The sequence below is a fragment of the Balaenoptera borealis genome (assembly GCF_965194805.1).
Source record: "Balaenoptera borealis genome assembly, chromosome: 13".
NCBI lineage: Eukaryota > Metazoa > Chordata > Mammalia > Artiodactyla > Balaenopteridae > Balaenoptera > Balaenoptera borealis.
This window is the reverse complement of record NC_138870.1, coordinates 103,430,636-103,445,272: the sequence shown is the minus strand read 5'-3', so window position 1 is coordinate 103,445,272 and position 14,637 is coordinate 103,430,636. Positions and strand designations below refer to the sequence as shown.

Below are 14,637 nucleotides of genomic sequence, written 5' to 3'. Positions count from 1 at the left end.
AGAACGAATAGGTGAGCTGGAAGACAAAATGGTGGAAATCACTGCCGAGGAGAAAAATAAAGAAAAAAGAATTAAAAGAACTGAAGACAATGTCAGAGACCTCTGGGACAACACTAAACGCACAAACATTCGAATTATAGGGGTCCCAGAAGAAGAAGGGAAAAAGAAAGGGTCTGAGAACATATTTGAAGAGATTATAGTTGAAAACTTCCTTAACATGGGAAAGGAAACAGTCACCCAAGTCCAGGAAGCACAGAGAGTCCCATACAGGATAAACCCAAGGAGAAACACGCCAAGACACATAGTAATCAAACTAACAAAAATTAAATTCAAAGAAAAAATATTAAAAGCAGCGAGGAAAAACCAAAAAATAACATACAAAGGAATGCTCACAAGGTTATCAGCTGAATTTTCAGCAGAAACTCTGCAGGCCAGAAGGGAGTGGCAGGATATACTTAAAGTGATGAGAGAGAAAAATCTACAACCAAGATTACTCTACCCAGCAAGGATCTCATTCAGATTCGATGGAGAAATCAAAAGCTTTTCAGACAAGCAAAAGCTAAGACAATTCAGCACCGCCAAACCAGCTTTACAATAAATGTTAAAGAAACTTCTCTAAGTGGTAAACACAAGAGAAGAAAAAGACCCACAAAACAAACCCAAAACAATTAAGAAAATGGTAATAGGAACATACATATCAATAATAACCTTGAATGTAAATGGATTAAATTCCCCAACCGAAAGACACAGACTGGTTGAATGGATACAAAAACAAGACCCATATATATGCTGTCTACAGGAGACCCACTTCAGACCTAGGGACCCATACAGACTGAAAGTGAAGGGATGGAAAAAGATATTCCATGCAAATATAAATCAAAAGAAAGCTGGAGTAGCAACACTCATATCAGATAAAATAGACTTTAAAATAAAGATTGTTATAAGAGATAAGGAGGCACACTACATAATGATCAAAGGATCAATCCAAGAAGAAGATATAACAATTATAAATGTTTATGTGCCCAACATAGGAGCACCTCAATACATAAGGCAAATATTAACAACCATGAAAGGAGAAATAGACAGTAACACAATAATAGTGGGGGACTTTAACACCGCACTTACACCAATGGACAGATCATCCAAACAGAAAATAAATAAGGAAACACAAACTTTAAATGACACAACAGACCAGATAGATCTAATTGATATTTACAGAACATCCCGCCCAAAAGTGGCAGAATACACTTTCTTCTAAAGTGCACATGGAACATTCTCCAGGATAGATCACATCTTGGGTCACAAATCAAGCCTCAGTAAATTTAAGAAAATTGAAAGTCATATCAAGCATCTTTTCTGACCACAACACTATGAGATTGGAAATCAATTACAAGAAAAAACTATAAAAAACACGAATACATGGAGGCTAAACAGTGCGCTACTAAATACGCAAGAGATCACTGGAGAAATCAAAGAAGAAATAAAAAAGTACATAGAAACAAATGACAATGAAAACAGGATGATCCAAAACATATGGAAGGCAGCAAAAGCAGTTCTAAGAGGGAAGTTTATAGCAATACAATCTCACCTCAAGAAACAAGAAAAATCTCAAATAAAAAATCTAACCCTACACTTAAAACAACCAGAGAAAGAAGAACAAAGAAAACCCAAAGTCAGTAGAAGGAAAGAAATCATAAAGATCAGAGCAGAAATAAATGAAATAGAAACGAAGAAAACAATAGCAAAGATCAATAAAACTAAAAGCTGGTTCTTTGAGAAGATAAACAAAATTGATAAACCCTTAGCCAGACTCATCAAGAAAAAAAGGGAGAGGATGCAAATCAATAAAATTACAAATGAAAAAGGAGAAATCACAACTGACACTGCAGAAATACAAAGGATTATAAGAGACTACTACAAACAACTATTTGCCAATAAAATGGACAACCACGAAGAAATGGACAAATTCTTGGAAAGTTACAACTTTCCAAGACTGAACCAGAAAGAATTAGAAAATATAAACAGACCCATCACAAGTAATGGAATTGAAACCGTAATTAAAAATCTTCCAATAAACAAAAGTCCAGGACCAGATGGCTTCACAGGTGAATTCTATCAAGCATTTAGAGAAGAGCTAACACCAATCCTTCTCAAACTCTTCCAAAAATTGCAGAGGAAGGAACACTCCCAAATTCATTCTACAAAGCCACCATCACCCTGATACCAAAACCAGAAAAAGGTATCACAAAAAAAGAAAATTATAGACCAATATCACTGATGAACATAGATGCAAAAATCCAGAACAAAATACTAGCAAACAGAATCCAACAGCACATTAAAAGGACCATACACCATGATCAAGTGGGATTTATCCCAGTGATGCAAGGATTCTTCAATATATGCAGATCAATCAATGTGATACACCACATTAACAAATTAAGGAATAAAAACCATATGATCAACTCAATAGATGCAGAAAAAGCTTTTGACAAAATTCAACACCCATTTATGATAAAACTCTCCAGAAAATGGGCACAGAGGGAACCTACCTCAACATAAGAAAGGCCATATATGACAAACCCACAGCAAGCATCATACTCAATGGTGAAAAACTGAAAGCGTTTCCTCTAAGATCAAGAACAAGACAAGGATGTCCACTCTTGTCACTATTATTCAACATAGTTTTGGAAGTCCTAGCCACAGCAATCAGAGAAGAAAAAGAAATAAAAGGAATACAAATTGGAAAAGAGGAAGTAAAACTGTCACTGTTTGCCAATGACATGATACTATATATAGAAAATCCTAAAGATGCCACCAGAAAACTATTAGAACTAATCAATGAATTTGGTAAGGTTGCAGGACACAAAATTAATGCACAGAAATCTCTGGCATTCCTGTACACCAACAACAAGAAATCAGAAAGAGAAATTAAGGAAACACTCCTATTTACCACTGCAACAAAAAGAATAAAATAGCTAGGAATAAACCTGCCTAAGGAGGAGAAAGACTTGTACTCAGAAAACTATAAAACACTGAAGAAAGAAATCAAAGATGACACAAACAGATGGAGAAATATACCATATTCTTGGATTGGAAGAATCAATATTGTGAAAACGACTATACTACCCAAAGCAATCTACAGGTTCAGTGCAATCCCTATCAAACTCCCAATGGCATTCTTCACAGAATTAGAACAAAAAATTTTACAATTCGTATGGAAACACAAAAGACCCCGAATAGCCAAAGCAATCTTGAGAAAGAAAAACAGAGCTGGAGGAATCAGGCTCCCTGACTTCAAACTATACCACATAGCTACAGTAATCAAGACAGTATGTACTGGCACAAAAACAGAAATATAGATTAATGGTACAGGATAGAATGCCCAGAGATAAACCCGTGCACATACGGGCACCTAATTTACAACAAAGGAAGCAAGAACATACAATGGAGAAAAGACAGCCTCTTCAATAAGTGGTGCTGGGAAATCTAGACAGCTACATGTAAAAGAATGAAATTAGAACACTACCTAACACCATACACAAAAATAAACTCCAAACGGATTAAAGACTTAAATGTAAGACCAAACACTATAAAACTCTTAGAGGAAAACATAGGAAAAACGCCCTTTGACACAAACCACAGCAAGATCTTTTTTGACCCACCTCCTAGAGTAACAGAAATAAAAACAAAAATAAACAAATGGGACTTAATTAAACTTAAAAGCTTTTGCACAGCAAAGGAAACCATAAACAAGATGAAAAGACAACCCTCAGAATGGGAGAAAATATTTGCAGATGAAACAACAAAGGGTTAATCTCCGAAATATACAAACAGCTCATGGAGCTCAATATCAAAAAAAACAAACAATCCAATTAAAAAATGGGTGGAAGACCTAAATAGACATTTCACCAAGGAAGACATACAGATGGCCAAGAGGCACATGAAAAGCTGCTCAACATCACTAATGATTAGAGAAATGCAAATCAAAACTACAATGAGGTATCACCTCACGCCAGTCAGAATGGCCATTATCAAAAAATCTAGAAACAATAAATGCTGGAAAGGGTGTGGAGAAAAGGGAACCCTCCTGCACTGTTGGTGGGAATGTAAACTGATACAACCACTATGGAAAACAGTATGGAGGTTCCTTGAAAAATGAAAAATAGTACTACCATATGACACAGCAATCCCACTACTGGGCATATACCCTGAGAAAACCATAATTCAAAAAGAGTCATGTACCACAATGTTCACTGCAGTACTATTTACAATAGCCAGGACATGGAAGCAACCTAAGTGTCCATCGACAGATGAACGGAGAAACAAGATGTGGCACATATATACAATGGAATATTACTCAGCCATAAAAAGAAATGAAATTGAGTTACTTGTAGTGAGGTGGATGGACCTAGAGTCTGTCATACAGAGTGAAGTAAGTCAGAAAGAAAAAAACAAATACCGTATGCTAACACATATATATGGAATCTAAAAAAAAAAAAAAAAAAAAATTGGTACTGATGAACCTAGTTGCAGGGCAGGAATAAAGAGGTAGACATAGAAAATGGACTTGAGGACATGGGGTGGGAGGGCGAAGCTGGGGCAAAGTGAGAATAGCATCGACATATATACACTACCGAATGTAAAACAGTTGGCTGGTGGGAAGCAGCAGCATAGCACAGGGAGATCGGCTCAGTGCTTTGTGATGACCTAGAGGGGTGGGATAGTGAGGATGGGAGGGAGGCTCAAGAGGGAGGGGATATGGGGACATGTGTATGCATATGGCTGATTTGCTTTGTTGTGTAACATCAACTAACACAGTATTATGAAGCAATTATACTCCAATAAGGATCTATTAAAAAAAAAAACTGAAACAGGTTCTCACGGTGTTTTCAATCAAAAGATAGCAAAAATATTCTGGGCTTCCCTGGTGGCGCAGTGGTTGAGAGTCTGCCTGCCGATGCAGGGGACGCGGGTTCGAGCCCTGGTCTGGGAAGATCCCACGTGCAGCGGAGCAACTGGGCCCGTGAGCCACAACTACTGAGCCGGCGCATCTGGAGCCTGTGCTCCACAACAAGAGAGGCCGCGATAGTGAGAGGCCCGTGCACCGCGATGAAGAGTGGCCCCCGCTCGCCGCGACTAGAGAAAGCCCTCGCACAGAAACGAAGACCCAACACAGCTAAAAATAAAAAAAATAAAAAGATAGCAAAAATATTCCATTTACATTATCTTATGTCACAAAAGATGCATGAGCATAGAATCCAAGGTGAGGCTGCCCCACAGGGGGCCCAGCCCCTGGATTCAGTCACAGGGGCTCTGACTGCAGCCTCTCGAAGAGCCCAAGGGCTGAACTTGGGGGCAACTAGGGATCGTGCAACCTCAAAGATTGACATCAGATGTAACAGACATAAGGACAATAAAGGTACAAGGTGTGTCACTCGGATACACGGCAAAAATGTGAAATCTCACTTTCAAATATGTGTAAACATTCCAGGTGTAATCTGGAGTGAAAATCTCCTCCAGTACTCTGTACGTTGAAATTCTATCAGCCCATGGTGTGTTAACGTATATTTATTATTGAAGCAGTAAATTACTAAATGATTGGCATGAACTGTTAATCTTATGTACAAAAATTGTTTCATAAGTAGAGAACAGACTGATTTAACAGAAATGCTGAGAGCACCCGCTCTTACCTCTGAACTTCTCTCTATGCCTCACCCATTACTCTGTCCCCAGTCTCGGGGCCAGGCTCGCCCGGCCCAGGCAGGAGGGCCCTTTCCTTTCCTCCTGACTTTTGTTGCAGCACGTGACTCGGTTTGGCCAATGAAATGCAGCCGAGCACCGGGGACCACTTTCTTTCGGAAGCACAAAGAGCCTGTGAACAATCCCCATAGTTTTTCCCTCCATCACAGGAACTGGGCCAGCAAACTCCTGAAGGCGGCTGCTCCATCAGCCTGAGTCCCCAGGTGAGGACAACACAGACCAGAGCCCTGGGCAAAGCCACAAAGGATGTGCCATGTGGGTGAGACACAAACGTGTGTTGCTTGAGCTGCTGAGGTTTACAGGCTGTCTGTTGGGGCTTAGGGCCAGGGCCAGGGCCAGGGCCAGGGCCAGGGTTAGGGTTAGGGTCAGGGTCAGGGTCAGGGTCAGGGCCAGGGCCAGGGTCAGGGTCAGGGTCAGGGTCAGGGTCAGGGCTAGGGTCAGGGTCAGGGTCAGGGTCAGGGTCAGGGCTAGGGCTAGGGCTAGGGCTAGGGTTAGGGTTAGGGTTAGGGTTAGGGTTAGGTCTGTTTGGCCAGCAACAGTGGTACCTGGCTTCCGCCCAACGGGGACTTTTACCCCCATCACTCAGAGTCTGGCCCACACGCGCCTTTGATGCACTCCTGGTACCAGGCCGTGTGCTCGGACACTGCGCGAGAGGGTTCAGGTCTAACCCACCCCGAAGCAGCAGAGGACACAGCGTGTGCACTCAGGCAAGGAGTGGTGGCAGCCCACAGAGGAGAGGGAGCTGGTGCTGATGGGAGAGGGAAGGGGAAGCGGGGAGGCAGCAGCAACACAGAGGGAGTCAGGGGCACCGCAGGAGGCTGGCCCCTGCCCGGGACAGGGATGCGGGAAACAGGTCAGAGTGAAACGGCACAGCACCCAGTGCAAAACCCATCCCCGGACGTCAGCATCCCGCCGCGCGTGGCAGGCAGACCTGCTCGCCCAGGGCGCACGCGCGTGCACCCCTCTGCTTACGGGTCCCCTCCAGGGTCTGCAGGCACAGGGAACAAGCACCGCAGGCCCCACACGCCCACCACTGCTCCGGCGTGTGTGAGCAGAACCCGAGGACGTGGTGAAGACCTTAGCGTTTGCGGGCTGCAGCCAATAAGCCCGACCAACCAGTCCTTGTCTATTGGAGGCCCTGAGGCTTGGACACGAACGACCACGCGATGGTGGGTGGTCTCACGGAAGCGCTGATGCCGCCTGGCGTTTCTCTGAACGAGAGCTCTGTGCACAGCCTTTCCCAGAAAAAGCCTGAGCGTCGTGCAAGGCGGCCCCAGAAGAACAGAGGACCGGGAACCACACCTAACACCAAGGCTCAAGCTATTTCTCCCCGAGAGAGAAGAAGAAACTACATTTGATAAGAGATTAAGAAATCAATGTTTTTTTAAAAAAAGGTCTGAGGCTGCTTTTTGGACGAATGAGAGCTACGTGAATACTGACTCCAGGCCACCCCCTTCCTCAAGGCCACACGCTGGCCTTTGTCGGATAAGCTCTGTCTCACCCGATTATCAACAGCTTCTGCCCCTGGTCTCCCAGACTCAATCCTTCCATCTGCCCACCCGCAGCCAGAGTGCCCCAAAGAAACACCAAATGTCCCTCAGCTGGGCTACGAGGTGGCCTGCTGGAGGCTGACCGGCCTATGGCAGTGACACATTTGCACAAGAAGTGGCTTGCTCTGCTCCAGGGCCAAAATAAAGCGCAGTTTGACAGAAACAAGAAATCCCTAGGCAAGCCCTCGCCGAAAAAATGTGACCTAAGAATTCACCTCGTAGAGGCAGGTAACTGTTAGAAATGGGTTCTGCTAAGGTCGTAGCAGACACTCATCCAGAACTCCCAAATCCTTTCCAATTTCCCAAGAGCCAGTGCTTTGATCTCCCAGACCTCAGACCCAGTCTCAGTATTTTCCCATTCTCGGTGGGATTTCGTCTTCCTGTGGTGATTTCATCTGGTTCTACTCCTAAGCTGCCCATATACCCACTCCTTTTCCCACTGACCACCTGACTCTCCCCAGGCTGGATGGGGTGCTGACCTGCCGATTTCCAAGGGCGCTGAAGTTCACAGTAATTGTGGTCCCCTGCTTATGCTGCAAGGGTAGGTGTGTGTGCTTCGTCTGCTTTCCTTCGTGATTACACAGCTTCTTGGAGGCAGTGAGAAACAATTCAGATTTAGGTGGCCTCTTGGACTTTCAAATTCATTCTTGAAGGGTATTTCTGCTGGATGTCGACACTACGGTGACAGTTATCATTCTTCCTGCACATTGAACATATCTTCTTGTCCTTTCGTTGAGAAGACAGTTCTCAGACAGCCATTCTTAGAAAATAATCTCTTACTCTCGCTGCCTCAAGAATTAGTCTTCAATTGAATTTTACTATGATGTGTTTACATACAGTTTTCTCTTTATTCTCCTGAGGATTCAATGGGCTCTTCAATCTGTGAATTGGTTTAGTTCAGTACTTTTGGAAAACAATGAATCGTTATCTCTTCAGATTCTTACTCACTCTCCCTCCTCTCCTTCTATGACTCCAAATAAGTACATATGAGGCTCTCTAACCATACCTTCTATGTCTCTTACTTTCTATATTTTGCATATTCTTATCTCTCCATGTTTTGTTTTGGCTATTTTCTTCCAACCCATCTTCCAGTTCACTAACTTTCTCTATAGCTATGTGTAATTTGTTAAATCTGCCCACTGACTTTTTAATTTGGTTATTGTATTTTTCAAATCTTTTATGTAAAATCATATAGTTTCCCACTACCATGGCAAACATTCTCAAGATTCTCTTTTTTCTATTTCTTCATACATAGTAAGGAGAATAGTTTCATGGTCTATGCGTAAGTATTACAGAAACTTAACATCTTGTGGGCCTGTTTCTGTTATCTGTTGTTTCTGTTTGTTCTCACTTAAGAAGTCTTGAATGTGTGTGTATCTTTGACTATGTGTAGATCATTTTATATGGAAAAAAAAAAAAGCAGAAACAATTTGAGGAACAACTTTCTGGTAACTTCCTCCAGAAAAGATTTTTTTTTTGCTTCTCCCAAGCACTCTACTCCAGTAGAGAAGTGCCGTAATCAAGGTTCAAACAACCATGGTCCTCTCAGGTGATGTAAACCTGGCCTGCAAGACTCCACAAGGGCAGTTTCACTTCAGTTCCACCCTGACAGTTGGTCTTCTGGGTCTCAGAAAGTACCGGGGCATTTTCTGCACTCCTATTCTCAGGTAGGCTATGGTTTGATCCTTTCCCTCCATGAAGCTGTCAAAACTACAATCCACGTTGGGATTCTTTCTTCTGGATTAGCAAGAACCCTCAGAACAACAGTGGCCTTCAGGGCTGGGCTCATCTCTCTGGTTCCAGCATTCTTCCAGAATCTGGCCAGGAAGTTCTTGTCTCCCTATTAGCAGTTCAATGCTTTTACGAAATTTGTTTTCTTTTTACCTTCTTTGTTTTCTTTTTTTCTCTCTTTCATTCTTCCTCACCACCCCCCATTTGTTTGTTTGCTGGCTTTACAAAACAATCTTATCCATTTTTTAGGTCTCTTTAGTGAGAAATCTGGTTGGAATTACCTAGCCCACCACCACTGGCAGTGGAAGGTCCTGCTACTCTCACCTTTGACATTGCCAATTCAGTGGCTCAAGGCTCCATCTCTCATTGTGTGGGAAGTTCTGAAAGCTCTGCCCCACAGATTACAGACTCCCCTGGGGCTTCTCACTAGCCAGCCTACCTCTCTCGAGACAATTACCACCCACCGGGCGGTCTCTCAGGCTGCTGCCCATCACCTTCCTGCTCGGCCTCCATTACAGACACGACCCTCTGTCTTCAGTCACGCCACCTTCCTGTCTAGGGAACAGACTTTTTCTAAAGATTTGGGGGTAACAGAGAGTAGGGTACCGCACTACTCAAAATAGAAAACTACTTAAGAGTACTTTTCAGAAATCCTTTAGCCAGTTGTCACAACTAGAAAATAAGACAGTGACCCTGACCCTCTCCTGATCTTCCCCACCCCCCGCTGCCCTCCCCTCGCTGCCACCCTCCTGTACCCCTGTGCCTCTGCCCTCCTCTCCCTCTCCATTCTCTTCTGACTTACAACACTACTACTGGAACCCCAAAATTCCTCTCACTTTTCCTTGTGTAGCAATTTAGCTCTTTTCTAAACTATTCCCATCTGGGTCAAGCCCATGAAACCTCAGCTTTCTTAATAACAGGTCCATGAAATGGTGTTCCTTCACCAAATTGCCAAAAAGTTCTGAAATCAATGCTGTCCTTGCCCTGAAATGCAAAAATGGGGCAGTGGTTTTTTTTGTTGTTGTTTTTTAAAGCAGTATTTTCTTCCTAGTGTATCCTGCCTTTAATAAAATCCTTGCCGTCCCTGCACAGTCCCAAGACCACAAATTCTTTCTCCAGGAGGAAAGTGAGAGAAGGGGGCCTATGGACACTTCTCCCCGGGGCTGCTGAGGGCTAACAGCCCAAACTCTGTCAATTCTGATACTTCCTGCTTGAAAAGCCTGGGAATTCTTCTTCTGAGGCCATCACAGATGTTCTTCCAGGTTTCATTGGAAGAATAGTTACAAACAGATTACAAAGTCTAACCGATTACCAAAAAGAGCCTCCTATGTTGTGAAGAACTGATCATTTAAACAAAACAACCACAGGATGAAAATGCCCTCCTCAGAAGCTGCAGGAAAATAAAAACGGGATTTACTGAAAAGCCCAGATCCGGTTGGGATTCCTGTGGCTGCTGCTGCTGTTCTTTTAAACCATCATCCAGCAAACCTGTGATGTGCTTCTTCTAAACCACAGCACCAGAGAAAATCAACTCAACTATTTCCCAGACTGCAACCCTGGAACAAATAAGCACCAACCGCAACTTTCCAACCTCCACAGAAATACAAAATCTGCCTTCTAAGAGACACAGGAGGAAAAGAAGAACTGCTAAGGAAGTGTAATTCACAGCTCCTGCAAATCGTATTTCAAAGAACAAAACGAGGCTGGGGGAAAGGTGTGAAACTGCTAGCAGGGAAAAAACCCAAGAGCGTCCAACAAAGATCTCACCATGAAGTTAAGCATAAATGTACATAAATGCAGTTACATAAGCCAAAAACAGTACTTTGAATAGGTAGCTGCAAAGCAACTAAATATACTGAATCAAAGTATTAGTGGAAGAACTGTGTAGAACTTCATAATATGGAAATTAGGTAATAACCATTAGATACAACTGAAAATCAGGTTCAATCAAGGAACAGAATGGAGTTGATAATTTGTATGATTCCATTTTATAATGTCATTCCATCATTTCCCAAACCAAGTGCCTTTCTTGGGAAGATGATTACCGATATACTTTCTACTGCTGAAGGTACAGCAAGGGGAAGAGACGCCGGGATATGCCTGTCCTTGGAAGGCAGCCCTGGAACACGGGCGGCGTGTCTACGTTTTAAGCAAAGTACGATTTCTCTGCAGGTTCAGTGAAGTCACCCACCAAGCTCACACAGGGCTCCTGATGGCACAGCCTGTGTCTTCTCTGCACATCACCACTGACCAGCCAGCTGGTGTCACAAATCCATGCCCAGGTCTGCTTGGTATCCCTCTGTTAATGCTCTGTTCATTAATTTAACAAACTATCAGGAGAGTATGCTTGAAATGGGCAGCATTATCTCTCAACTTTAATTAAACTCTGCTATTGCAATATGACAGTCAGCACATCATAGGGGGAATTATTTTAAGGATGAGGGGAGAAAGTATTTCAAAGCCCCCACTTAAACATGAAAGCATAATCTAAAATGGCCGAGCACATACTATAATTTTTCTGTAATATTAAAGATGCTATTTTCAGACTCGGTAATTAATTGGATTCCGTGGAGAAATTATGCCAGCATCCTTGATAGCAAAATGTGTGCAGAGGCAGGAACAGTGTGCCAGAGGACGGCCATAAACAACCCGGCTGTCACCCAGATTATGACAATCACCGGGCTTAATAAGGAGTAAGAGCTGCCTGCTTCTAGGACGCACTCATTACTTCCTGCAAAGTGACGGCACTGAATTCTGATTATATCGCCTTCGTAAAAGGAATGGCAGCGGCTCCTGCTCTAGCGGCGGGTGGCCTCAGAAGGATGCGTGGAAGGCGCAAGCCAGGGGCCACGGGCTGGGCGAGGACGGCATCCTGTCAGCTGATGGCCGGCGAGTCCTGAGCCTTCCACCACCTTCTCCCCCGCCCCGCAGGGAAAGGGGAGCCCAGGAAGCTCGCTTACCATCGATCCGGCTCACGAGTTCTTCCAAGATTTTCACTTTCATTTGAATCCCAGGTTGAGCAAACGTGTAGTTGTCCTAAGGGAAAAATAACAACGAATATCATATGCATGGAAAATAAAACCCGCTTTCCAAAGGGGAAAAAGGCAGCGGGAACAAAGGTGAACAGTTTCACAACATAACAGATTCACAAAGTGATCAACGCACAAGGCATTAGGCTGCGTTACACCACCAGTGTGCAGCACGAACCAGAAGGTGAAGTCCAACACCCCCTGATGTCACAGGGGAACACACCAATCTCAGGAACGTTTAATGGGGCGTGTCTATATGTAAATGCAGACATTTACATTTAAATTGAACAGACAGCCCACTGAGGGCCAGAGCCGGCCGGAAGTTGCTCTGACTGGCACAGGGGCAGAGCCCTCAGCGCTGCAGGGGGGCCGACCTGTAACAGCGACCTGGCAGTACCAGCGTCACGCCGGCCGTCCCAGGGCCAAGGACGTGGTCACTGCGTGAGCGCAGAGTGAACATGGGACTTCAGTCTCAGTGAACTCAGGTGAAGAAGTTCATAAACTAAGACAGGAAAACCAGTGTGGGCACTGGGCGGGGGGAGGGGGGTCTCCAGTCAGGCAGACCTGGAACGAGAGCCCAGCTCTATCACGTAGATGCTGTGTGACGCTGGCAAGTAACACCACCCCTCTGGGCTGCAGTTTCATTATCTGTAAAGTGAGAATGACAGTGCCGACGTGTAGGGCTGCTCTGAGGCTTCCGGAAGCACTGTGAGTGGCAGGTGCATGAAGGCTCAGGGACAGGAGGCCGGGTGCCCCACTGTCATCACCTGAGAACACAAACCAGCCGGAGGAGAAGGTGGCGCCCTCTGTGTCCCGCCCCAGGGCATCCCCACAGAACTGCCCTCAGGAGCCTCTGCCGGCGCTGAGGGACCGTTTGCAGAATGAGGGTTTCAACTGGACTCCTGCAGTGATGCACTTACACTGCAGGTAAGATGTAAGATGCATGTAAGGTGTCCAGGGCACATTCCTGGAGCCAGGCAAGGGGGACAAAGATTGCTAAGCAAGGGACTGAACCAGCGGAAGCATCCTGGATGGCCCAGGTAGGCCCAGTGTGACCCGGGGCCCTTGAAGGTGGAGGAGGAGACAGGAGACTCAGAGTCAGAGCTGCGAGGACGCTTGACTCGCCACCGAGGACGTGGAAGGCGGGCAAAGGCGTCACCACCCAAGCAACACAAAAGAGACCAAGGAGCGAATTATTCCCTGAAGCCCCAGAAGGGACGCAGCCCTGCCCACGCCTTGATCTACACCTTGATCCAGCACCCCAGGTGCATGGCAGCCTTCTGGCCTCCAGGACGATGAGGTAACAAACGTGTGTTGTTTCAAGCCACGACGCGCTGCGCCTGCAGGTCCTTGAACTCGAGTGAGCGCGTGGGGCCTCGGGCCCCGGCGGTTCAGGGGAGCTCCTGCTGGGTCGGTGTTGGGAGAGGATGGCTTGTCCTCAGGGAGGCACGGGGGAGGCCCCAGGGACGTGGGAACAGCACTCCCGGTGCCACCCGCCCCAGGACCTGCGAGGGGGGCTCCAACGACACAGCATGGGGGAGAGGAGGACCTTCACACCAGCAGCAGCGTCTAAGGCCGAGCAGTCAGACGTGGGGGGCTCCGATCCCGGCACGGTCGGCGCTCTCTGGGTTTAACACATGTGCGCACACACGCACACACACCCCTCCTGCTAGAGCAGGAGTGGCAGCACGATGACACAGAACTCAAAACGCCTACAAGGCGACAAGGGCCTCCTTCCCGCAGAAACAGAAAACGAGCAGACTCACTCCTAACTTCTTGCTGAGGTTTCCCCCAAGTCGATTTCAAGCGACAGCCTCTGGATCCAACTGTCACATCCCCGCGAGGGCAAAACCGAGGACAGCTCCGTGCGGTGCCCCGACCCAGAGCAACGCTGAGGCCCCACATGCGCCCTGCTCTGCGCAGGGGGACGGTGCTCCCGGGGCGGCTGCCACAGGGGCCCGGCGTGATGTGTCCTCTAGACACGGCGACAAGCTCGTGGGTTTTGCCACACTTTGAAGTCTTGTGACGCGAGGGCTTTCACAGACTGGCGCTCAATGGACAGGACCTCTGGGCCCTGAAAGGCCCGTGCGTGTCCCGGTGAGACACCGGGCGCCCCTCCGGCCGAGACAGGGCAGCAGCACAAGGTAAGCACAAGCCGTGAGCTTTCACAGACTTAGACATTAATGGGCAACGGAAATTCTGGCTTTGGACTTGAACTTACAAGGGTTGGTCTTTAAGACAATTTCTCTCTGAAACTGGGTAACACAAGGAGATTTATACTCGAATTCGGGGCATGCTGTGTAGTTGGAAGCTTATACACTGGCATTTCACCTCATGGTGGAATTTCTGATGAGCCAGGTGGAACAGTCAAGCAGGACATAATTAAGGATGAGAAATAAACTAAGAGTGGTTTTGCAGCCTTAGGTAGAGGCCTTGCAGGTTATCGAATTAATGTTCAATTCTGACACGTTTCAAAGCCATCAGGACCAGGCTCTAATGCCCTCTCCCCGGCGTCCCAAGAGAATCCTCAAAGGAGCGGGGGTTCCACTGGGGGCTGGCCTGTCCCG

The 14,637-nt window shown here is 45.9% G+C and overlaps 1 protein-coding gene across 6 annotated transcripts in view; it reads right to left on the bottom strand.

Annotated features, from left to right (window-relative positions):
* Positions 1-14,637, bottom strand: part of TBC1D22A (TBC1 domain family member 22A) — a 314,445-nt gene that overhangs the window by 99,082 nt on the left and 200,726 nt on the right. For all 6 annotated transcript variants that reach the window (XM_082350602.1, XM_082350601.1, XM_082350604.1 and 3 more), the window contains one exon: positions 12,002-12,077. In XM_082350602.1, the coding sequence (XP_082206728.1) occupies positions 12,002-12,077 (76 nt within the window). The remainder of the gene's footprint in view (positions 1-12,001; positions 12,078-14,637) is intronic.